Raw genomic sequence first — 26,027 nt, 5'->3', positions numbered from 1 at the left:
TTATAAAAATATATCTATTTTTTAAATACTTTATTTACATCAGTATTCATACCCTTTGCTGTGAAATTCTAAATTGAGCTCAGGTGCATTCTGTTTCCATTGATCATCCTTGATGTTTCTACAACTTGATTGGAGTCCACATGTGGTTAATTCAATTGATTGGACATGATTTGGAAAGGCACACTCCTGTCTATATAAGGTCCCATAGTTGACAGTGCATGTCAGAGCAACAACCAAGCCATGAGGTCGAAGGAATTGTCCGTAGAGCTCCGAGACAAGATTGTGTCGAGGCACAGATATGGGGCAGGGTAAGAAAAAATGTCTGCAGCAAGGAAGGTCCCCAAGAACAGAATAGCCTCCATCATTCTTAAATGGAATAAGTTTGGAAACACCAAGACTCTTCCTAGAGCTGGCTGCCTGGCCAAACTGAGCAATCGGGGCAGAAGGGCCTTGGTCGGGGTGGTGACCAAGAACCTGATGGTCACTCTGACAGAGCTCCAGAGTTCCACTGTGGAGATGGGAGAACCTTCTAGAAGGACAACCATATCTGCAGATATGCAGAAAAGCGCTCTAGAGCAGGTTAGGACCTCAGACTGAGGTGAAGGTTCACCTTCCAACAGGACAACGACCCTAAGCACACAGCCAAGACAAAGGAGCAGAGGCTTCGGGACAAGTCTCTGAATGTCCTTGAGTGGCCCAGCCAGAGCCCGGACTTGAACCCAATCTAACATCTCTGGAGAAACCTGAAAATAGCTGTGCAGCGACGCTCTCCATCCAACCTGACAGAGCTTGAGAGGCTATGCAGAGCAGAATATGAGAAACTCCTCAAATACAGGTGTGCTAAGCTTGTAGCATCATACCCAAGAAGAATCAAGGCTGTAATCACTGCCTAAGGTGCTTCAACAAAGTACTGAGTAAAGGGTCTGAATACTTATGTAAATCTGCAAAAAAACTGTTTTTGCTTTGTCATTATAGGGTATTGTGTAGGTTGAGGTAAAAAAAAATGGAATCAATTGTAGAATAAGGCTGTAATGTAACAAAACTTGGAAAAGGTCAAGGGGTTTGAATACTTTCCGAATGCACTGTATGTCTGTCTGAGCTGAATGGTCAAGACATGGTATTAAACGATAAAAACATTGAGGAAATGATAAATAAATCGTACTTTTATTACCTGTTGCATAGCTCACAGCTACCCCAACCAGCACCACTGAAATTGTCCCCACGGCACCAAAGTAGAGGTAGGACATGGAATAAAAGTTCTGCAGACTCGTCCGTCTGTGGAGAAATGTTTCCTTGGTCAGCGTACCTCATAAGGCCAAGAGCCTTTCCTAACCATATGACCAGACCAGGAACATCTGGGCCGTAAACTATCCAACATTCAAGATAAGAGACAAGTTATTGAGTTATGAACACTTTAATGAGATATATGATTGATGATAATAACACACTTTTGCTACTTCTACTGGTGGTACTACTCTCAATTTGTTAGTATGTCTCTCCATAGGTCTTCCTCACCCATGTTGATATAGGGGAAGCGGCGTGGAGGCGGAGGGTGTGTCCATGCCCAGGCTGCTGTTGACTGTGCTGTTACTTGATGGACACTGATCTGTATAGGTGGGCAGGACTCCCATGGTCTGCAGACTGGGAGGATGGAGAGTTGATCCAATGACCAGCCACAAGGAGATGGAGAAGCCCACCGCCACGCCACTAAACACGCCCTAAAGACAAAAGTAATATAATCTCTGAAGGCAATCAGTCATTATGGAATTCTCTGGAATGAGCTAAAACAAAACTGTGGTATTAGCTGTACAAATAATCTTCCTATGGAGGGTTAGAATTAAAAAGGTGAAAAAGGGTACGGGTCAATACCCCCATATCAAATCATGGCACCCTCCTAAGCATCAAAATATAATCATGGATGGACACCCCTGTAACTCTTATTACATGAGCAGCTGATCTTCTCTCTCTTCCCAAATGTTCCCATTGTGCAAACAGCATCTTGTCCAACTCACCGGCCTGTTACTAGCGGGAACAAACATCCCCAGGACGAAAGCCCCAAGAAGTGGGCCACTGACCACTCCCATGACTGTGAAGGACCCCTGAGGAGGAGAAGAATAGGGACAATGTGACACTGGACAAATCCTTCATTATTCTCAGTCCCCAAGGCTTATGGCTGTATGTCAGGACAGCATTTTGGTACACTTGTATTGGTGTCCATAAGAAAGCCTTTTGTGTACCTGATCTGAGTCCGTGGCCTACAGAGACTTTAAACATGAGGAGGAATGTAATATGGTGAAGGGAGGAACCTACTTGAAGAACTCCCCAGTCCAAGAAGGATGAGAGAGCAGCCACCGTGATACATCCAGCCCCATACATGAAAGCTAAAACACAGCGACACATTAGATGCTACAACTCCAGCTTGATAAGGTCACATTGTTTTGTACCACATTGGTTTTTGTACCAAATTATTAAATAATCAAACTATTTAGGGCGTTTTTCACTTTAGAGAAAGAGTTGCTGACCTAATACAAAAATATAACTTTAAAATTGCACTTACACAGCCCTCTGGAAATTAAAATCAACCTCTTCTGTGACATGTTGGCTAGAGTTGGTTTCAGTAGATCATCCATGGTAACAGCTGCCATAGCGTTGATGCTGGTGGAGGCGGTACTGTAAAGCAGTGAATTACCAGCAATGATGTCATCAGTGGTGTCAGTCACATGCTGATTTATGACTTGATGCATATTACAGATAGGGATTGGATACCTCAGGGTGCCACTGTATGCACAAGCCAGAAAAAGTCCGGGAAAGCCAGGGTGGTCTTGAAAGATGTCCAGCACCAAGTATGGCATATACTTTGAAAGAGAGAAGAGGGGAAATGTATGAAAACCCAAATATTAACACAAGCGCAATCATTTCATAAAAAGGGAGAAAATAAAATGTTTACAATTCTGTGAAAGTTCATTGGGTGCATTTACTTTAGCTCTCCTGGTACCTCAAGTGGATGTAGATTTCACTTTCGGACCACCCCTTTAGGACCACCCCTTTAGGACCACCCCTTTAGAACCACCCCTTTAGAACCACCCCTTTAGAACCACCCCTTTAGAACCACTCCGGTCCCTGAATACCCCCAACAGTACACATTTTATTGTAGTCCTTGTCAAGCACATCTGATTCAACTTGTCAACTAACCATCAGGCCCTCAATGAGTTGAATCAGGTATGTTTGTCTGAGGCTACAAAAGTTGGGAACCACTGGTGTAGATTGTAGTAGTTATATCATTACTCATTACCTGGTCTGGAGCAGCAATCTTTCCAGACGTCAAAGGGTCACAGTGGGAGTACAAGGCAAACATGACAATGCCGCAGGTGGCTGCACTGCCTACAACGAGACACAAGCCCACTTGGTTGACAAACAACGCCCTGCAGAGAAGGATAAGCAAACATCTACATTTAGTCCAGTACAGCCTTGTGGGACATTATTTTTCAGCAAACATCCTTGTTTTATATTATTGGTCAATAGACAGTGTTTTATCAGTAGACGTCCTGTTCCTCCTTGTTACCAAACAGTTGAATTATCATAAATTATCTTTTCCACGGCCCATATTCATAAACAGTTTCAGAGTAGGAGTGCTGACCTTATTCATTATATAATAAAGGGTAAAACTGATCCTAGATCAGCACTCGTTATCCGAGGATCACACATTATGAATAAGGACCCTGGTCTTGTGGGTAAGACATGGACACCCTTCCCTCTAGTCCAACTAATCTTGTATTGGGACAGGGACTGTGCTGGACTGCCATCATTTGAGTGATGGTCTAAACCAGGGCTCTCCATCCCTGTTCCTGGAGAGCTACTGTCCTGTACGTTTTTTCACTCCAACCCTATTCCTGGAGAGCTACTGTCCTGTACCTTTTTCACTCCAACCCTAATCTAGCACACCTGATTCTAACAATCAGCTGGTTGAATCAGGTTAGTTACAACGGAGGTTGGATTGAAAACCTACAGGAGAGTAGCTCTCCAGGAACAGGGTTGGAGAGCCCTTGTGTAAACATATTCTGAACATTTTTCTTACAGAAGTGCTGTGCGTCTTATAAAGTAAAGTGAGTCATTCTGGAGTGATTTGGGAATCATTACATCCTTCTGGTTATAATTACTCTGAACATTCCTATCAGTAATCAGCCTTTCATGTGTGAAGTGATTGTGATTTGTGGCTCTTATTTGTAAATAATAAAAACACCACTGCTCATTTGACTTACTGTATAACAAACTATTGAACATGCACCGTGCTTCTCTTAACGTTCATTTGATAGCCTGTATGCGTCAGGGTTCCTTAGTATTTCAGAACTCCCCTTTGCTTCTGTATAAACCAAGGGGTTGCGTATTACCAGTTTATTTTATTTCATTTCCTGTAACTACTGGTCCAGTTGGTTACAGTTATATTCCTCTCTTTTTTATATAGGAAGGTCTAAAGAATCTAGAATCTGCTTTTATTCATTGGCAGCGTTAAAAATATATTAATACATTTCACAAAATGTGAATTTGCATATGATCTTAATCTTAGCTTTATCTTATGTGAAAATAAGAATCTGATCCAGCATAGGCTTTGCTGAAAGTGGATGTCTGCACTCACCACTGGGCCTGTCGCTCAGTTCTGCAGGAGATGTAGCGTTGTACCTGTGCCTGGTTCACACCATACATGGACAGCCACAACAGCGTACCGCCAACAGTAAAGCTCCAGAATGTGTATCGCCTCCTTGGGTCGAAGTCAAAACTGATCAAAAGAGAAGGTATTGATGGTGTAGTAATGGTAAGTGTGATTTTTGGGGGTGATTGTGCAATGGATAGCTGAAAGGCATATTGTTAGTTGAATAAAAAGCAGTTTTTTACTCATTAAAGTTAATTCGTGATCCATTGTTGGCAATCTCCAAAACCATTGCTGGCCCACCAACCAAAACAGTGCCCTGGACGAAGATGGCGATGAAGCCAGAGAGCATGACCAGGATCTGGAACACGTCTGTCCAGATGACTGCTTTCATGCCCCCCTGTGGTGCGGAGGACAGACAGACAGATAAGATAGATTCAGAGTAGCACCCTGCGCTAATACAGTCTATTTACTATGAAGTATGGAGAAGGAGTTCTCTAAGTCTTACCAATGTGGTGTAAAAAGTACAAATGAACCCAGTTGAGAAGAGGGATGCCCACATATTGAGCCCAGTGGCTGGAATACAATAATTAAAACATATTAATAACAATTGTACGTAACACATTGATAATGTATCTCACACACACAGGTGGTATAGAGCATTATAACACTTACTAAGCCTTCACAACAGCTCATGGTCTCTATAGTCATACATGCATTTATAAAGAATTACATACAGGAGGTTGCATACACATTATTGTGCTTCTCCAGAGATCATACCTTGGCTCAGGATTAAGGCTGGAGCATAGATCACAATTCCTGTGTAGAGCAGCTGGAAAGAAATGATCAAGTATAAATCAATGGCTAATTGACAGTATATGTTATACACACACACATATCTAATATGTATGTATGTATGTATGTATGTATGTATGTATGTGTACACATTCTGATCTCAACATTATGCATAAAGTCATATGAGGACGACTTTGCGCATGCTCTATCAGTTTGCCTTACTTACTGTTGAGACTATAAACTGGACACTTCCAAGCAGCTGCATCTCTCTGCCAAATCTCATCTTGAGGTACTGTGACAGCAAAGCAAAGAGTAATTGTAACAAAACAGTATCCTTCCACACATACTGTTCTTCCTATCCCTCCCTCTGCCTTCCCCACACACACAAACATTTCAAGTTCAACAGTTGCTAGGCCATAACCCTATTTCTTAATTGCGTAGATCTAGTAGCTATGTGTTGTATGTGCATGGCATCTCTATGGATGCTGTCAATGTAAAGGGTAACAAAACCTCATTGGTGCTGGTGATACCAAGGCGGTAGAACACTGGCAGGAACAGGTATGCAGTCAGACAGGAGTTGATGGTTTGCCCAAGGCACATGTATAGGAACTTAAAACCATAGAGGGAGGCTTCAGCTGGCACTCCCAGGACCTGGACAGCTGACATGAAGCTGGCACACAGTGACATTCCCACGGGTATGACTGGCATACTACGGCCACCGGTGAAGAAGTCATCCACCTTAGCATCACCCGGTTTCTTCTTCAGGGCCTGGAACAGCCCAATTCCCATGGAAACGAGCAGCATGGCAGCAAAGACGACGTAGTCTGCCAGGACAAAGCCTGGTCGGGGTCGTTCGGGGATATGTTCTCCATCCATTGCTTTGTCCTCCTTGTCGTGTTGGATGGTAGAATCAGATGCTCCAGGTGTTTCTTGGGACTGAATAGGATGTATGCATAATGAATATAAATTACGACGTAGAGGATATGATACAGCACCTTTAAACTGCTGTTTTGACCTTTCAACTGCAATTGGTGCATCTGATAAAAGGTTGCTAGGAAAAATGTATTGAATGAAAGAAACTTTACATTTACAGATAAAATGAGTCCCAGTCATATATAGTGCCTTCAGAAAGTATTCACAACCCTTTCCTTTTTCCAAATGGATACACATACAGTTCCTTTTTTTAAATGGATACAGACAGTTGAAGTCAGAAGTTTACATACACCTTAGCCAAAATCATTTATACTCAGTTTTCCTGACATTTAGTCCTAGTAAGAATTCTATGTTTTAGGTCAGTTAGGATCACCACTATATTTTAAGAATGTGAAATGTCAGAATAATAGTACAGAGAATGTATTTATTTCATGATTTATTTCTTTCATCACATTTCTAGTGGGTCAGAAGTTTACATACACTCAATTAGTATTTGAAGTTGGGTGAATTTTGGCCCATTCCTCCTGACAGAGCTGGTGTAACTGAGTCAGGTTTGTAGGCCTCCATGCTCACACGCGCTTTTTCAGTTCTGCCCACACATTTTCTATAGGATTGAGGTCAGGGCTTTGTGATGGCCACTCCAATACCTTGACTTTGTTGTCCTTAAGCCATTTTGTCACAACTTTGGAAGTATGCTTGGGGGTCATTGTTCATTTGGAAGAACCATTTGCGACCAAGCTTTAACTTCCTGACTGATGTCTTGAGATGTTGCTTCAATGTATCCACATAATTGTCCTTCCTCTTGATGCCATATATTTTGTGACAGGCACCAGTCCCTCCTGCAGCAAAGTACCCCCACATCATGATGCTGCCACCCCCGTGCTTCACGGTTGGAATGGTGTTCTTCGGCTTGCAAGCCTCCCCCTTTTTCCTCCAAACATAACAATGGTCATTATGGCCAAACAGTTATATTTTTGTTTCATCAGACCAGAGCACATTTCTCCAAAAAGTACGATCTTTGTCCCCATGTGCAGTTGCAAACCGTAGTCTGGCTTTTTTGTGGCAGTTTTGGAGCATGGCTTCTTCCTTGCTGAGCGGCCGTTCAGGTTATGTTGATATAGGACTCATTTTACTGTGGATATAGATACTTTTGTAACCGTTTCCTCCAGCATCTTCACAAGGTCCTTTGCTGTTGTTCTGGGATTGATTTGCACCTAAGTACGTTCATCTCTAGGAGACAGAACGCTCCTCCTTCCCGAGCGTTATGACGGCTGCGTGTTTATACTTGCGTACTATTATTTGTACAGATGAACGTGGGGCCTTCAGGTGTTTGGAAGTTGCTCCCAAGGATGAACCAGACATGTGGAGGTCTACAAAAAAAAATTCTGAGGTCTTTGCTGATTTTTCAATTTCCCATGATGTCAAGTAAAGAGGCACTGAGTTTGACGGTAGACCTTTAAATACATTCACCGGTACACCTCCAATTGACTCAAATGATGTCAATTAGCCTATCAGAAGCTTCTTAAGTCCTGATATCATTTTCAGGAATTTTCCAAGCTGTTTAAAGGCACAGTCAACTTAGTGTATGTAACTTCTGACCCACTGGCAATGTGATACAGTGAATTATGAGTGAAATAATCTTTCTGTAAACAATTGTTGTAAAAATTACTTGCGTCATGCACAAAGTAGATGTCCTAACCGACTCTCCAAAACTATAGTTTGTTATCAAGAAATTTGTGGAGTGGTTGAAAAACGAATTAATGACTCCAACCTAAACTGTAAACATCCGAATTCAACTGTAATACCCCATATTGTTTTTATTATTATTATTAAATGTCCGGAGTCAATAATTATTCTACCCCTTTGTTATGGCAAGTCTAAATAAGTTACTGTGTAAACAACTTCACCGACCACCGAAATCCTAGAAGTCGTTTGTGCTTAAGTCAAAATTGCATGGTTCATGATTCTTTTTCTCAGGCCAATCAGAACGGTTTGAATGTGTTCCGATTCAAGAAGTTGTTGAGGTGGAAGCAAATCTATTCTCATTGCAGAGAAGACATGTTAGTGGGCATGGTGTGTTTCCAGAGCGATGTGGATGGGTAGCCAGGCAAGTTTGACATCGCAACCAACGGCTTCTATAGCCAGCGTGACAGTGTGGGAATTTGGCAGTTTGGGTTATTACCTATTATGACCCCATTCCTGAAAGCGAAGACTCCCAGGAACTTACAGAGCTCCAAAAGTATTGTGACAGTGAATGTGTTGTTGTTATGGCTCTGTACTCCAACACTTTGGATTTGAAATGATACAATGACTGAGGTTAAGTGCAGATTGTCAGATTTAATTTGAGGGTATTTTCATCCATTTTGTATGAACCGTTTAGAAATTAAAGCACTTTTTGTACATAGTCCACCCATTTTAGGGGACCAAAACTATTGTGACATTCACTTACAGTTTGTGTATCAAAGTAGTCAAAAGTAGGCCAATGTCATCACAAAAATGCAGCCTAAATAACATGAATCAGTGAAGTACTCCTTCAGATAAAGATCTGTATAGCTCCTGTTCTGGCACATCATTTGATTATATGCTGAGGGTATGAAACTAAATGTTCCGGGGCTAAAGTGTTTCAATTTGAAGGGACCAAATAAAATGTTAAAGGATCTTTACATTTTTTTACTTCAATTTGTCCATGTGCCCTGAAAGAAGTCAATGGGGCCAGGAGAGACTGTCATCCACAGTTTTGTTTTGTTTCATTTCAAAAGCCACTGCTAACTGCCAAAAAAAAAAAACAATAGATAGGGGCAACCTCACCATGTTTAAAATTGCATGACCAAATCAACTCAAAAACTTGGTTCTAAGTTACTTTTACATGGTGAGCTAGTCCCTATCACTCCCATAGTTTTTTAGCTATTATTGCCTGAAGTTGGCCGTGGCTTTTGAAACAAATTTGAACCATAGATGACTGTCTCTCTTGGCCCCATGGATTACTTTCTGGGTAAATGACAAAACAGAGTCGGAAAAAGTGAAGACTAACTATATATATATTCATGAAAACTTTAACAATTGTCTGACTAAATTTGTTTGATATAGAGGAAGTCTTCATAAAGACCATCAAAAGTCATTGTACTTTGCGTTAAGTTCCATTTGTTAGGCTATTTGGTTCAAGGTGCAATACAATATTGATTATTGAATTACCTTTGCTCTAGTTTGTTCTTTTATCAATCCTTTAACATGTTCAATAATGATATCTTAGCTAGCTTGATGACAGTGGCCCTTTTTGCTTATTTTTGATTTTCAAAAAAATAACTGGATAGAAGTGCCATGGATCATGTCAAAATTGTCTAGAAATGCAGGAAATGGTGGGAAAAGAAATGTCTGGGGGAGGACCCCGCCACGTTGTCTCCCCTACCTCTAAAACCATAGTTGTGCACACTGGCACTTTTAGTGGGTTCATAAATATTGTCTCAATAACCCAACATTTGGTTATGGGACCATTATACAGGTTAAGCGGGAAACTCATTCCATTATATCCTGTATCCATGATCAGATTAAAACCACAAAACAATTTGACAAACTTGAAAAAGTTCAAATAACCTTACCTGTGTCCTCTCTAAAACTCAAATTCCCAGTCTCTGAAAACCCTTTACCTTCTAACCTTCTTCTTCTGCAGAGTTTCAATTGACAATAGCCTAAGACATTAGGACATTTTTAGAATGCCAAGTGATGACGAAGAATAGCAGCACCTTTCATTAAAAGTGGCTCTGCAAACTTGGTCTGTTACAGTGAGTGGAAGGTGCTTTGTGTGTTGAACAAGGTATTGGGGGAGGAGCAAGAGTAAAACAGGTCAGGAGGATTAGAATAAGAGGGATTTTAATAAGTTGAAATGTTCTTTGTCATGCTGCTGAAATTAACTAATGGGAAAGGGATGGGTTAAAAACACTGTAAATGTATCAGAATTAACACTGGTTTAGATCTTGATTGTATTTAATTGAGCATATGCAGTTCACTTTCACCTACATTTAAAATGTGCTAATATTTCAGGATTTTATAAAAACATTCAAGTTCAGTTTTATTGATGCCCATATGAGTCAACACAGGCTGAAATCCACAGACATAATATACTAATTGACATCCATAAAGAGATCAATAGGTAAAACATTTAATTACATGTCCTTGTGTATGCGGACATCTTTAAAGCAACAATCAGTAGTTAAAAAGATAAAGCATCTTCCCTGCCCCCTTTCTGTAAAAAGCTGAGGGATGGAGCTTGTGAACAAAAACACTTTTTAATTCATAGACAGAGCTTTGGGATGCAAGGACTGACCATCCATGATATCACTTATGATTTCATAAGTCCAAAACACAATGGAGAATATTCAACAAACTTGCTTTACAAATACATTTCACAAAGAAAGGTTGTGGTATTTGTGACTCTCCTCTTTAGCTTTAAGTTACCCTATTTTACAAATAGTACAGGTTAATTATGTTTCATGCTACAAATCACCTTTACATGGGAGTCTTGAGTTCCCATTGAATGCATTTCACAATATTAGTTTAGCCATAAAGGGTCTGAACACCAAAAGTACAGGAGATCCGGCAGTATAAATGTCTTGGAAAACTCATACAACACACCACACCACACCACGACTCAGCTTATGTCACAATACTAGTTGTCGCAATGCCTCTTTGAAGACTATCCAACTGAATACAGCTGCACTTGACAACTGAGAATTGTATGACTCCTGATATAGTATCACTTCACTAGCTCTGGCTGACTAACAGCTACCGTCAAGGCTCCAAAAACTTACACATACCTAAGTGACTTGTTTGCTTCTTCCCTACAAGCCTACACAATTGGTCCCTTTACCAGCTGCCAAATATCTGGTACGTCATCCAATATTGGAGAAAACAGCTGGTTGCAGAGTTGTATCGACAATGTGTACAAAAAAAAAAAAGTGTACTCTGAAGACTTTTGTAAGCCCTTAAAGGGTCCCGAAAAGATTCCGATTCCCATGTAAAATCAGCATTTTGAGTGACTAAAATATCACCTAATATTTTTGGGGAACAGAAATGCTCTAAAATGTGGGAAAACTTTTGTTTGAAGAGACAGGCTGATTGAGCGGGAAGCTTATATCCATGAGCTCGCCTTGACTGACAGTTCTTTGAAACAGCTATGTTAAGAAACTTGGATGTAGTGAGAAGTGTTGCAGTAATATCATCTTAAGCAAATTTGGTGATACACAAAGCAACATTGAAATTGCATCAATGATGCCCATTTTTATTAAAAAATTTTAGACATCTCTCATTTGGCATGTCTCTTATGATGCGGTTCACTGCAGCACTGAGGGATGTGTTGACATTTGTATTTATTATGGATCCCCATTTGCTGCTGCCAAAGCAAATAATACAATTATTAAACATTAAAAGGCATAGGTGTGAGGGTTGACGAGGACAAGGCTGGAGATCACTCTGTCATGCTGATTGAGTTCGAATAACAAACTGGAAGCTTCAAAAGGAGGGTGATGCTTGGAATCATTGTTCGTCCTCTGTCAATCATGGTTACCTACAAGGAAACACGTGCAGACATCATTGCCTTGCACAAAAAGGGCTTCCCCAGGCAAGGATATTGCTGCCAGTAAGATTGCACCTAAATCAACCATTTATCGGATCATCAAGAACTTCAAGGAGAGTGGTTCAATTGTTGTGAAGGCGGCTTCAGGGCGCCCGAGAAAGTCCAGCAAGGGCCAGGACCATCTCTTAAAGTTGATTCAGCTGCGGGATCGGGGCACCACCAGTACAGAGCTTGCTCAGGAATGGCTGCAGGCAAATGTGAGTGCATCTGCACACACAGTGAGTCGAAGACTTTTAGAGGATGGCCTGGTGTTAAGGGCAGCAAAGAAGCCACTTCTCTCCAGGAAAAACATCAGAGAAAGAGTGCAAAAGGTACAGGGATTGGACTGCTGAGGACTGGGGTAAAGTCATTTTCTCTGACGAATCCCCTTTCTGATTGTTTGGGTGCATCCGGAAAAAAGCTTGTCCGGAGAAGACAAGGTGAGCGCTACCATCAGTCCTGTGTCATGCCAACAGTAAAGCATCCTGAGACCATTCATGTGTGGGGTTGCTTCTCAGTCAAGGGTGTGGGCTCACTCACAATTTTGCCTAAGAACACAGCCATGAATAAAGAATGGTACCAACACATCCTCCGAGAGCAACTTCTCCCAACCATCCAGGAACAGTTTGGTGATGAACAATGCCTTTTCCAGCATGATGGAGCACCTTGCCATAAGGCAAAAGTGATAACTAAGTGACTCTGGGAACAAAACATTGATATGTTGGGTCCATGGCCAGGAAACTCGGGGAACAAAACATTGATATGTTGGGTCCATGGCCAGGAAACTCCCCTGACCTTAATCCCATTGAGCATCTGTGCTCAATCATCAAGAGGCGGGTGGACAAACAAAAACCCACAAATTCTGACAAACTCCAAGCATTGATTATGCAATAATGGGCTGCCATCAGTCAGGATGTGGTCCAGAAGTTAACTGACAGCATGCCAGGGAGGATTGAAGAGGTCTTGAAAAAGAAGGGTCTACACTGCAAATATTGACTCTTTGCATTAACATCATGTCGTAATTGTCAATAAAAGCCTGACACTTATGAAATGCTTGTAATTATACTTCAATATTCCATAGTAACATCTGACAAAAATATCTAAAGACACTGAAGCAGCAAACTTTGTGGAAATTAATATTTGTGTCATTCTCAAAACGTTTGGCCACAACTGTACAGTCAAATTTTGGCACCAGTAGATTAACTGTCTAGCTAAACTCTGCAAAAAAGAAACTGCCCTTTTTCAGCACCCTGTCTTTCAAAGATCATTCGTAAAAATCCAAATAACTTCACAGATCTTCATTGTGAAGGGTTTAAATACAGTTTCCCATGCTTGTTCAATGAACCATAAACAATTCATTAACATGCACCTGTCGACCCCTCGTTAAGACACTAACAGCTTACAGACGGCAGGCAATTAAGGTCACAGTTATGAAAACTTAGGATACTAAAGAGGCCTTTCTACTGACTCTGAAAAACACCAAAAGAAAGATACACAGAGTCCCTGCTCATCTGCGTAAATGTGCCTTAGGCATGCTGCAAGGAGGCATGAGGACTGCAGATGTAGCCAGCACAATAAATTGCAATGTCCGTACTGTGAGACGCCTAAGACAGCGCTACAGGGAGACAGGACGGACAGCTGATCATCCTCGCAGTGGCAGACCACGTGTAACAACACCTGCACAGGATTGGTACATCCGAACAGCACACGAGCGGGACAGGTACAGGATGGCAACAACAACTGCCCGAGTTACACCAGGAACGCACAATCCTTACATCAGTGCTCAGACTGTCCGCAATAGGCTGAGAAAGGCTGGACTGAGGGCTTGTAGGCCTGTTGTAAGGCAGGTCCTCACCAGACATCACCGGCAAGAACGTCGCCTATGGGCACAAACCCACCGTCGCTGAACCAGACAGGACTGGCAAAAAGTGCTCTTCACTGATGAGTCGCGGTTTTGTCTCACTAGAGGTGATGGTTGGATTCACGTTTATCATCGACGGAATGAGTGTTACACCGAGGCTTGTACTCTGGAGGGTCCATCATGGTCTGGGGCGGTGTGTCACAGCATCATCGGACTGAGCTTGTTGTCATTGCAGGCAATCTCAACACTGTGCGTTACATGGAAGACATCCTCCTCCCTCATGTGGTACCCTTCCTGCAGGCTCATCCTGACATGGCCTTGGTGGAAGAGTGAGGTAACTTCTCACAGCAAAAACTGGCAAATCTGCCCCGAAGCTAGCACCAGTTAGCCGTGAGCCAAGCGCATCTCCCGGATAGAAAACTAAACTACTACAACTACAATACCTCTTTCGCCATCTGGCTTGGATCCTTAGTTGACACGGTGCCCCGCCGCAACAAGTCTGCCGACGAATACTCCATCCTCTGTGCCTTCAACCGCCCCCCATTGGACGTCGGAGCAGACGCTTCTACTAGCCCCAGGCTACTAACTTTAAACGCTGTGTTGCCCGTGTGCTACCTTAGTAACAACTACTCCGCGGATTCCCAGTCCCATATATTGCTGTCCCCTGGACCCTATGATCACATGGCTACATAGCTGATGCCCGCTGGACTGTTCATTAATCACGGTACTCCATTCTGTTTATTTATTATTGTACACTGTTGTTTAGGTTAGTTATCGTTGTTTTAGTTTACTGCGGAGCCCCTAGTTCCACTCATTATACCTCTGATACCTCCTTTGTTCCACCTCCCACACATGCGGTAACCTCACCCATTATAACCAGCTTATCCAGAGACACAACCTCTCTCTCACTCAGTGTCTGGGCTTACCTCCGCTGTACCCGCACCCCACCATAACCGTCTACACATTATGCCCTGAATCTATTCTACCAAGCCCAGAAATCTGCTCCTTTTATTCTTTGTCCACAACGGTCTCGGCGACCAGTTTTGATTGCCTTTAGCCGTACCCTCATCCTACTCCTCCTCTGTTCCTTGGGTGATGTGGAGATAAACCCAGGCCCTGCGTGTCCCCAGACACCCTCATTTGTTGACTTCTGTGATCAAAAAAGCCTTGGTTTCATGCATGTCAACATCAGAAGCCTCCTCCCTAAGTTTGTCTTACTCACTGCTTTAGCACACTCCGCCGAACCCTGATGTCCTTGCCATGTCTGAATCCTGGCTTAGGAAGGCCACCAACAAGATAGAACTGCCAAAGGGGAAGGAGTTGCACTCTACTGCAGAGATAGAACTTTGCAGGCTGTCATACTTTCCAGGTCTATACCCAAACAGTTTGAACTTCTAATTTGAAAAATGAACCTCTCCAGAAATAAGTCTCTCACTGTTGCCGCTTGCTATCGACCCCCCCTCCGCTCGCAGCTGTGCCCTGGACACCATTTGTGAATTGATCACCCCCCATCATTCTGTTAGGTGACCTAAACTGGGATATGCTTAACACCCCGGCAGTTCTACAATCTAAGCTAAATGCCCTCAATCTCACACAAATCATCAAGGAACCCACCAGGTACAACCCTAAATCCGTAAACATGGGCACCCTCATAAACATTGTCCTGACCAACTTGCCCTCCAAATACACCTCCACTGTTTTCAATCTGGATCTCAGCGATCATTGCCTGTATCCGTTATGGGTCCGCGGTCAAACGACCACACTGTCAAACACTCCCAAAAACACTTCTGTGAGCAGGCCTTTCTAATCGACCTGGCCCGTGTATCCTGGAAGGATATTGACCTCATCCCGTCAGTCGAGGATGCCTGGTCATTCTTTAAAAGTAATTTCCTCACCATCTTAGATAAGCATGCCCCATTAAAAAAAAATGCAGAACTAAGAACAGATATAGCCCTTGGTTCACTCCAGACCGGACTGCCCTTGACCAGCACAAAAACATCCTGTGGCGGACTGCAATAGCATCGAATAGTCCCCACGATATGCACCTGTTCAGGGAAGTCAGGAACCAATACAAGCAGTCAGTCAGGAAAGCAAAGGCTAGCGTTTTCAAGCAGAAATTCGCATCCTGTAGCTCTAACTCCAAAAGGTTTTGGGACACTGTCCATGGAGAATAAGAGCACCTCCTCCCAGCTGCCCACTGCACTGAGGCTAGGTAACATGGTCACCACTGATAAATCCATGATAATTGAAAATTTCAATAAGCATTTCTCAACGGCTGGCCATGCCTTCCTCCTGGCAACCCCTACCCCGGTCAACAGCTCCCCCCGCAGCTACTCGCCCAAGCCTCCTCAGCTTCTCCTTCATCCAAATCCAGACAGCAGATGTTCTGAAAGAGCTGCAAAACCTGGACTAGTACAAATCAGCTGGGCGAGACATTCTGGACCCTCTTTTTCTAAAACTATCCACCGCCATTGATGCAACCCCTATTACCTGCCTGTTCAACTTCTCTTTCGTATCGTCTGAGATCCCTAAAGATCGGAAAGCTGCCGCGGTCATCCCCCTCTTCAAAGGGGGTGACACCCTAGACCCAAACTGTTACAGACATATATCCATCCTGCCCTGCCTATCTACAGTCTTCGAAAGCCAATAAACATATCACTGACCATCCCACCGTACCTTCTACGCTGTGCAATCCGGCTTCCGAGCCGGTCACGGGTGCACCTCAGCCACGCTCAAGGTACTAAACGATATCATAACCACCATCGATAAAAGACAGTACTGTGCAGCCGTCTTCATCGACCTGGCCAAGGCTTTTGACTCACCATATTCTTATCGGCAGACTCAATAGCCTTGTTTTTTTCTAATGACTGCCTCGCCTGGTTCACCAACTACTTTGCAGACAGAGTTCAGTGTGTCAAATCGAAGGGCATGTTGTCCGGACCTCTGGCAGTCTCTATGGGGGTGCCACAGGGTTCAATTCTCGGGCTGACTCTTCACTGTATATATCAATGATGTCGCTCTTGCTGCGGGCGATTCCCTGAGACACCTCTACGCAGACGACACCATTCTGTATACTTCTGGCCCTTCCTTGGACACTGTGTTAACTAACCTAACCAAAAGAGCGTCAATGCCATACAACACTCCTTCCGTGGCCTCCAACTGCTCTTAAAACGCTAGTAAAACCAAATGCATGCTTTCAACCGTTCGCTGCTGCACCCGCCCGACTAGCATCACCACCGTGGACGGTTCCGAACTTGAATATGTGGACAACTATAAATAACTAGGTGTCTGGCTAGACTGTAAACTCTCCTTCCAGACTCATATTAAACATCTCCAATCAAAAATCAAATCTAGAATCAGCTTTCTATTTCACAACAATGCCTTCACTCACGCCGCCAAACTTACCCTAGTAAAACTGACTATCCTACCGATCCTCGACTTCGGCGATGTCATCTATAAAATAGCTTACAACACTCTACTCAGCAAACTGGATTCAGTTTATCACAGTGCCATCCGTTTTGTTACCAAATCACCTTATACCACCCACCACTGCGACCTGTATGCTCTAGTCGGCTGGCCCTCGCAACATATTCGTCGCCAGACCCACTGGCTCCAGGTCATCTATAAGTCTATGCTAGGTAAAGCTCCGCCTTATCTCAGTTCACGATAACAACACCCACCCGTAGCACACGTTCCAGCAGGTATATCTCACTTATCATCCCCAAAGCCAACACCTCATTTGGCCGCATTTCCTTCCAGTTCTCTGCTGCCAGTGACCGGAACGAATTGCAAAAATTGCTGAAGTTGGATACTTATTTCCCTCACCAAATTTAAACATCAACTATCTGAGCAGCTAACCGATCGCTGCAGTTGTACATAGTCAATCTGTAAATAGCCCACCCAATCTACCTACCTTATCCCCATACTGTTTTTATTTTATTTACTTTTCTGCTCTTTTGCACACCAGTATCTCTACTTGCACATCATCATCTGCTCATTTATCACTCCAGTGTTAATCTGCTAAATTGTAACTATTCGCTCCTATGGCCTATTTATTGCCTACCTCCTCATGCCTTTTGCACACACTGTATATAGACTTCCTTTTTTCTACGGTGTCATTGATTTGTTTGTGTTATTGGCTTGTTTATTGTTTACTCCATGTGTAACTCTGTGTTGTTGTCTGTGTCACACTGCTTTGCTTTATCTTGGCCAGGTCACAGTTGCAAATGAGAACTTGTTCTCAACTAGCCTACCTGGTTAAATAAAGGTGAAATAAATAAATAAATGGTGTATTAAAATCAAATCAAATTTTATTTGTCACATACACATGGTTAGCAGATCTTAATGCAAGTGTAGCGAAATGCTTGTGCTTCTAGTTCCAACAATGCGGTAATAACCAACGAGTAATCTAACAATTCCACAACTACTATCTTATACACACAAGTGTAAAGGGATAAAGAATATGTACATAAAGATATACGAGTGATGGTACAGAACGGCATAGGCAAGATGCAGTAGAATGGTATTGAGGACAGTGGGGCAAAAAAGTATTTAGTCAGCCACCAATTGTGCAAGTTGTCCCACTTAAAAAGATGAGGCCTGTAATTTTCATCATAGGTACACTTCAACTATGACAGACAAAATGAGAAAAAAAATCCTTAGGATAGTTAATGAATTTATTTGCACATTATGGTGGAAAATAAGTATTTGGTCACCTACAAACAAGCAAGATTTCAGGCTCTCACAGACCCGTAACTTCTTCTTTAAGAGGCTCCTCCACTCGTTACCTGTATTAATGGCACCTGTTTGAACTTGTTATCAGTATAAAAGACACCTGTCCACAACCTCAAACAGTCACACTCCAAACTCCACTATGGCCAAGACCAAAGAGCTGTCAAAGGACACCAGAAACAAAATTGTAGACCTGCACCAGGCTGGGAAGACTGAATCTGCAATAGGTAAGCAACTTGGTTTGAAGAAATCAACTGTGGGAGCAATTATTAGGAACTGGAAGACATACAAGACCACTGATAATCTCCCTCGATCTGGGGCTCCACGCAAGATCTCACCCCGTGGGGTCAAAATGATCACAAGAACAGTGAGCAAAAATCCCCGAACCACACGGGGGGACCTAGTGAATGACCTTCAGAGAGCTGGGACCAAAGTAACAAAGACTACCATCAGTACCACACTAAGCCGCCAGGGAATCAAATCCTGCAGTGCCAGATGTGTCCCCCTGCTTAAGCCAGTACATGTCCAGGCCCGTCTGAAGTTTGCTAGAGAGCAGTTGGATGATCCAGAAGAAGATTGGGAGAATGTCATATGGTCAGATGAAACCAAAATATAACTTTTTGGTAAAAACTGAACTCGTCGTGTTTGGAGGACAAAGAATGCTGAGTTGCATCCAAAGAACACCAAACCTACTGTGAAGCATGGGGGTGGAAACATCATGCTTTGGGGCTGTTTTTTACACGACTGATCCGTGTAAAGGAAAGAATGAATGGGGCCATGTATCGTGAGATTGAGTGAAAACCTCCTTCCATCAGCAAGGGCATTGAAGATGAAACGTGGCTGGGTCTTTCAGCATGACAATGATCCCAAACACACCGCCCGGGCAATGAAGGAGTGGCTTCATAAGAAGCATTTCAAGGTCCTGGAGTGGCCTAGCCAGTCTCCAGAGCTCAACTCCATAGAAAATCTTTGGAGGGAGTTGAAAATCCGTGTTGCCCAGCAACAGCCCCAAAACATCACTGCTCTAGAGGAGATCTGCATGGAGGAATGAGCCAAAATACCAGCAACAGTGTGTGAAAACCTTGTGAAGACTTACAGAAAACGTTTGACCTCTCATTGCCAACAAAATATTGAGAAACTTTTGTTATTGACCAAATACTTATTTTCCATCATAATTTGCAAATAAATTCATTAAAAAAAATCATACAATGTGATTTTCAGGATTTTTTTCTCATTTTGTCTGTCATAGTTGAAGTGTACCTATAATGAATATTACAGGCCTCATGTTTTTAAGTGAGACAACCTGCACAATTGGTGGCTGACTAAATACTTTTGCCCCACTGTACATATTTTTTTATTTATTATACCTTTATTTAACTAGGCAAGTCAGTTAAGAACAAATTCTTATTTTCAATGACGGCCTAGGAACAGTGGGTTCAGGGGCATATGATATGAGCAATGTAGGGTATGTAAACATAAAAGTGGCATAGTTTAAAGTGGCTAGTGATACACGTATTACATAAAGATGGCAAGATGCAGTAGATGAGAGTACAGTATATACATATACAATGAGTAATGTAGGGTATTATATAAAGTGGCATTGTTTGAAGTGGCTAGTGCTACATTTTTACATCAATTTCCATCAATTTCCGTTATTAAAGTGAGCTGGAGTTGAGTCAGTATGTTGGCAGCAGCCACTCAATGTTAGTGGTGGCTGTTTAACAGTCTGATGGCCTTGAGATAGAAGCTGTTTTTCAGTGTCTCGGTCCCTGCTTTGATGCACCTTTACTGGCCTCACCTTCTGGATGATAGCGGGGTGAACAGGCAGTGGCTTGGGTGGTTGTTGTTCTTGATTATCTTTATGGCCTTCCTGTGACATCGGGTGGTGTAGGTGTCCTGCAGGTAGTTTGCCCCCAGTGATGCGTTGTTCAGATCTCACTACCCTCTGGAGAGCCTTACGATTGTGGACGGAGCAGTTGCCATACCAGGCGGTGATACAGCCCGACAGGATGCTCTCGGTTGTGCATCTGTAGAAATTTGTGAGTGCTTTTGGTGACAAGCCAGATTTCTTCAGCCTCCTGAGGTTGAAGAGGCGCTGCTGTGCCGTCTTCACCACGCCGTCTGTGTGGGTAGATAAATTCAGTTTGTCCGTGATGTGTACGCCGAGGAACTTAAAACATACTACCCTCTCCACTACTGTCCCGTCAATGTGGATAGCGGGGTGCTCCCTCTGCTGTTTCCTGAAGTCCACAATCATCTCCTCTGTTTTGTTGGCATTGAGTGAGAGGTTCCTTTCCTGACACCACACTTCCAGGGTCCTCACCTCCACCCTGTAGGCCGTCTCGTCGTTGTTGGTAGTCAAGCCTACCACTGTGGTGTCGTCCGCAAACTTGATGATTGAGTTTGAGGCGTGCGTGGCCACGCAGTCGTGGGTGAACAGGGAGTACAGGAGAGGGCTCAGAACGCACCCTTGTGGGGCCCCAGTGTTGAGAATCAGCGGGGTGGAGATGTTGTTACCAACCCTCACCACCTGGGGGAGGCCCGTCAGGAAGTCCAGTACCCAGTTGAACAGGGCGGGGTCGAGACCCAGGGTTTGGAGGGTACGATGGTGTTAAATGCTGAGCTGTAGTCGATGCACAGTATTCTCACATAGGTATTCTTCTTGTCCAGATGGGTTAGGGCAGTGTGCAGTGTGGTTGCGATTGCGTCGTCTGTGGACCTATTGGGGCGGTAAGCAAATTGGAGTGGGTCTAGGGTGTCAGGTAGGGTGGAGGTGATATGGTCCTTGACTAGTCTCTCAAAGCACTTCATGATGACGGAAGTGAGTGCTAGTCGTTTAGCTCAGTTACCTTAGCTTTCTTGGGAACAGGAACAATGGTGGCCCTCTTGAAGCATGTGGGAACAGCTGACTGGGATAAGGATCGATTGAATATGTCTGTAAACACACTAGCCAGCTGGTCTGCGCATGCTCTGAGGACGCGGCTGGGGATGCCGTCTGGGCCTGGAGCCTTGCGAGGGTTAACACGTTTAAATGTTTTACTCACATCGGCTGCAGTGAAGGAGAGTCCGCAGGTTTTGGTAGTGGGCCGTGTCAGTGGCACTATATTGTCCTCAAAGCGAGCAAAGAAGTTATTTAGTCTGTCTGGGAGCAAGACATCCTGGTCTGCGACGGGGCTGGTTTACTTTTTGTAATCAGTGATTGACTGTAGACCCTGCCACATACCTCGTGTCTGAGCTGTTGAATTGCAACTCTGTCTCTATACTAACGCTTAGCTTGTTTGATTGCCTTGCGGAGGGAATAGCTACACTGTTTGTATTTGGTCATGTTTCCGGCCACCTTGGTTCATGCTTTCAGTTTCTCGCGAATGCTGCCATCAATCCACGGTTTCTGCTTTGGAAATGTTTTAATGGTTGCTGTGGATATGACATCGCCGATTTACTTTCTAATGAACTCACTCACCGAATCAGCGTATTCGTCAATGTTGTTGTTGGACGCAATGCGGAACCTATCCCAATCCACGTGATCGAAGCAGTCTTGAAGCGTGGAATCAGATTGGTCGGACCAGCATTGAACAGACCTGAGCGCGGGAGCTTCTTGTTTTAGTTTCTGTCTGTAGGCTGGAAGCAACAAAATTGAGTTGTTGTCAGCTTTTCCGAAAGAAGTGTGGGGGAGGGCCTTATATGCGTTGCGGAAGTTAGAATAACAATGATCCAGGGTTTTACCAGCCCTGCTTGCGCAATCGATATGCGGATAGAATTTAGGGAGTCTTGTTTTCAGATTAACCTTGTTAAAATCCCCAGCTACAATGAATGCAGCCTCAGGATATGTGGTTTCCAGTTGACAAAGAGCCAAATAAAGTTCGTTCAGGGCCATCGATGTGTCTGCTTGAGGGGAATATATACGGCTGTGATTATAATCAAAGAGAATCCCCTTGGTAGATAATGCGGTCGACATTTGATTGTGAGGAATTCTAAGTCAGGTGAACAGAAGGACTTGAGTTCCTGTATGTTGTTATGACCACACCACGTCTCGTTAATCATAAGGCATACCCCCCCGCCACTCTTTCCAGAAAGATGCTTGTTTCTGTCGGCGCGATGCGTGAAGAAACCAGCTGGCTGCACCGACTCCGATAGAATCTCTCGAGTGAGCCATGTTTCCGTGAAGCAAAGAACGTTACAGTCTCTGATGTCTCTCTGGAAGGCAACCCTTGCTCGGATTTCATCAACCTTATTGTCAAGAGACTGGACATTGGCGAGTAGTATGGTAGGGAGTGGTGCGCAATGTGCCCGTCTCCGGAACCTGACCAGAAGACCGCTTCGTTTGCCCCTTTTACAGCGACGTTGTTTAGGTTCGCCTGCTGGGATCCGATCCATTGTCCTGGGTGGAAGGCAAAACACAGGATCCGCTTCGGGAAAGTCATATTCCTGGTCGTAATGATGGTGAGTTGACGTTGCTCTTATATTCAGTAGTTCTTCGACTGTATGTAATGAAACCTAAGATTATCTGGGGTACCAATGTAAGAAATAACCCGTAAAAAAAAAAAAAAAAAGACAGTTTCCTAGCATAGTTTCCTAGGAATGCGAAACGAGGCGGCCATCTCTATCGGCGCCGGAATCAGAGTTAGGTGATGACATCCGGGCCACCAAAACCCTCCCCTTACCCGGACGTTGCTGGGCCAATTGTGTACCGCCTCATGGGTCTCCCGGTCACGTCCGGCTGAAACACAGCCTGGGTTCGAACCCGGGTTTGTAGTGACGCCTCAAGCACTGCAATGCAGTTCATTAAACTGTTGCGCCACTCGGGAGACCTGCTCTGGCTTCTTAACAACACTATCAACAAGGCAGGTCCTACTGGCCCTGGTTTTGTCACTCCTGTACTACTGTCCAGTCACTGTCCAGTCATGTGGTCAGGTGCCACAAAGAGGGACTTAGCCAATTGTAATTTTCCTCTGAACAGGGCAGCACGGCTGGCCCTTAAATGTACATGGAGAACTAATATTAATAAATATGCATCTCAAACTCATGGCTCAAAGCAGAGGAGAGATTGACTTCATCACTTGTTTTTGTAAGTATTGACAAGCTGATTTGAACTACAAGCACACAGCTCGGACACCCATGCATACCCCACAAGACATGCCACCAGGGGTCTTTTCACAATCCCAAAGTCTAGAGTAGACTATGGGAGGCACACAGTGCTACATAGAGCCATGGCTACATGGAACTCTATTTCACATCAGGTAACTGATTCAAGCAGACACACAGGCACAGACACACGCATATAAACTACATACACATGGATTTTGTATTGTAAATGTGGTAGAGTAGTGGGCACACACACTACTTTGTGAAAAGTGTTTTGAAATATAATGTCATGTAATATTTTTTATTGTAAATAACTGCCTTAATGTTGCTGGACCCCAGGAAGAGTAGCTGCTGCAAATGGGGATCCTTAATAAATACAAAAGCACCATATCATACAAAATATACAAGTAGGGGCCTCCCGAGTGGTGCAGTGGTCTAAGGCACTGCATTGCAGTGCTAGCTGTGCCACTAGAGATTCTGGGTTTGAGTCCAGGCTCTGTCGCAGCTGGCCACGACCGGCCGCTGACACGGTCGCCAGGTGTACGGTGTTTCCTCTGACACATTGGTGCGGCTGGCTTCCGGGTTGGATGGGCAATGTGTCAAGAAGCAGTGCGGATTGGTTGGGTTGTGTTTCGGAGGACACATGGCTCTCGACCATCGCCTCTCCCGAGTCCGTACGGGAGTTGCAGCGATGAGACAAGACTGTAACTACTACCAATTGGATACCACGAAATTGGGGAGAAAAATAAATAAATAAACAATACAAGTAGATTTACCAAATATACACGGGCAATAGCCCAAAGGAAATAGCCTCTGTATCAGGCTTAACCTGTCCTATGTGAATGGACACAGATAGAGGGCAAGACTGTACAGCCTCCCCTTGAGAAACCAAAAATAGAATCTGTCTAACAGGAGCTCAAACAGGTAGGCCTACATAAGCCCCCAGGACCATACACTTACCCAATTGGCAATTACAACCAATAAACTGGTTCTACAAGGTCAAAGGTGATTTCCACATCCATTGTTACAATTGTCTTTATCAGACTTAATGATATTTTGACACCATGAATACATGGAACACTCATTTAATCTTATTCAACTTCATGACTCCAAAGCGTGGCGCTCAGCCATGTAGCCTATTTCTATGCACACTGAGGCACGCATGCTCCTATTACCAACAACCAGAAAGAGAGAGACAAAGGACACGCGGAACTCCGACATAACCCGGGAAACATGAACAAAGGAAACGATACATTGAATTACATAAATATAACTTCTACCTAGAGTCTTGTGAACGTCCAGGTGCACAATAAACATTGCTCCCACTACAGTGGAAAATTGCAAGATTATGTTATACTACTTTTATTGCATCAAATGGTTGTTTTATGCAACAGTATTCTGTTAATTATTGTGTGTGTTCTACTGAGGATGGGCTTCTGGGAGATAACACTGACAGGAGATTTACGATGTCTTTTGGGTGATAAAACCTAAAGAGCATTACAGAGCAATGAGTTAATGTTTCTGTTCTATATGGGGCCGGACACTGGTCTCTACACAATGAGAACTGTTGACACAGCAGATACTGTCTGCTATGTATTATAGGCATCTTTCATACAGATCTTAACCTTGTGACCCATTCTATATATATATATATACAGTGCCTTGCGAAAGTATTCAGCCCCCTTGAACTTTGCGACCTTTTGCCACATTTCAGGCTTCAAACATAAAGATACAAAACTGTATTTTTTTGTGAAGAATCAACAACAAGTGGGACACAATCATGAAGTGGAACGACATTTATTGGATATTTCAAACTTTTTTCAAAAAACTGAAAAATTGGGCGTGCAAAATTATTCAGCCCCTTTACTTTCAGTGCAGCAAACTCTCTCCAGAAGTTCAGAGAAGATCTCTGAATGATCCAATGTTGACCTAAATGACTAATGATGATAAATACAATCCATATGTGTGTAATCAAGTCTCCGTATAAATGCACCTGCACTGTGATAGTCTCAGAGGTCCGTTAAAAGCGCAGAGAGCATCATGAAGAACAAGGAACACACCAGGCAGGTCCGATATACTGTTTTGAAGAAGTTTAAAGCCGGATTTGGATACAAAAAGATTTCCCAAGCTTTAAACATCCCAAGGAGCACTGTGTAAGCGATGATATTGAAATGGAAGGAGTATCAGACCACTGCAAATCTACCAAGACCTGGCCGTCCCTCTAAACTTTCAGCTCATACAAGGAGAAGACTGATCAGAGATGCAGCCAAGAGGCCCATGATCACTCTGGATGAACTGCAGAGATCTACAGCTGAGGTGGGAGACTCTGTCCATAGGACAACAATCAGTCGTATATTGCACAAATCTGGCCT

The 26,027-nt window shown here is 43.5% G+C and overlaps 1 protein-coding gene across 3 annotated transcripts in view; it reads right to left on the bottom strand.

Annotated features, from left to right (window-relative positions):
- slc5a5 (solute carrier family 5 member 5) overlaps positions 1 to 26,027 on the bottom strand; it is a 28,991-nt gene that overhangs the window by 492 nt on the left and 2,472 nt on the right. The window contains exons 1-14 of one of the 3 annotated variants that reach the window (XM_021573106.2): positions 9,970 to 10,157; positions 5,951 to 6,376; positions 5,667 to 5,732; positions 5,426 to 5,477; positions 5,154 to 5,221; positions 4,891 to 5,045; positions 4,634 to 4,774; positions 3,293 to 3,422; positions 2,767 to 2,855; positions 2,558 to 2,670; positions 2,311 to 2,381; positions 2,013 to 2,099; positions 1,516 to 1,718; positions 1,172 to 1,275 (exon numbers count right to left, since the gene is read on the bottom strand). In XM_021573106.2, the coding sequence (XP_021428781.2) occupies positions 1,172 to 1,275; positions 1,516 to 1,718; positions 2,013 to 2,099; positions 2,311 to 2,381; positions 2,558 to 2,670; positions 2,767 to 2,855; positions 3,293 to 3,422; positions 4,634 to 4,774; positions 4,891 to 5,045; positions 5,154 to 5,221; positions 5,426 to 5,477; positions 5,667 to 5,732; positions 5,951 to 6,316 (1,645 nt within the window). In that variant the 5' untranslated portion in view covers positions 6,317 to 6,376; positions 9,970 to 10,157. Of the gene's footprint in view, positions 1 to 1,171; positions 1,276 to 1,515; positions 1,719 to 2,012; positions 2,100 to 2,310; positions 2,382 to 2,557; positions 2,671 to 2,766; positions 2,856 to 3,292; positions 3,423 to 4,633; positions 4,775 to 4,890; positions 5,046 to 5,153; positions 5,222 to 5,425; positions 5,478 to 5,666; positions 5,733 to 5,950; positions 6,377 to 9,969; positions 10,158 to 26,027 lie in introns of those variants that run through there. The other 2 variants (XM_021573060.2, XM_036958559.1) reach the window with 2 other exon arrangements.

Source organism: Oncorhynchus mykiss, chromosome 1 (assembly GCF_013265735.2).
Source record: "Oncorhynchus mykiss isolate Arlee chromosome 1, USDA_OmykA_1.1, whole genome shotgun sequence".
NCBI lineage: Eukaryota > Metazoa > Chordata > Actinopteri > Salmoniformes > Salmonidae > Oncorhynchus > Oncorhynchus mykiss.
Note: the sequence above shows the minus strand (reverse complement) of the source record. Positions and strands in the feature narration are given on the sequence as shown.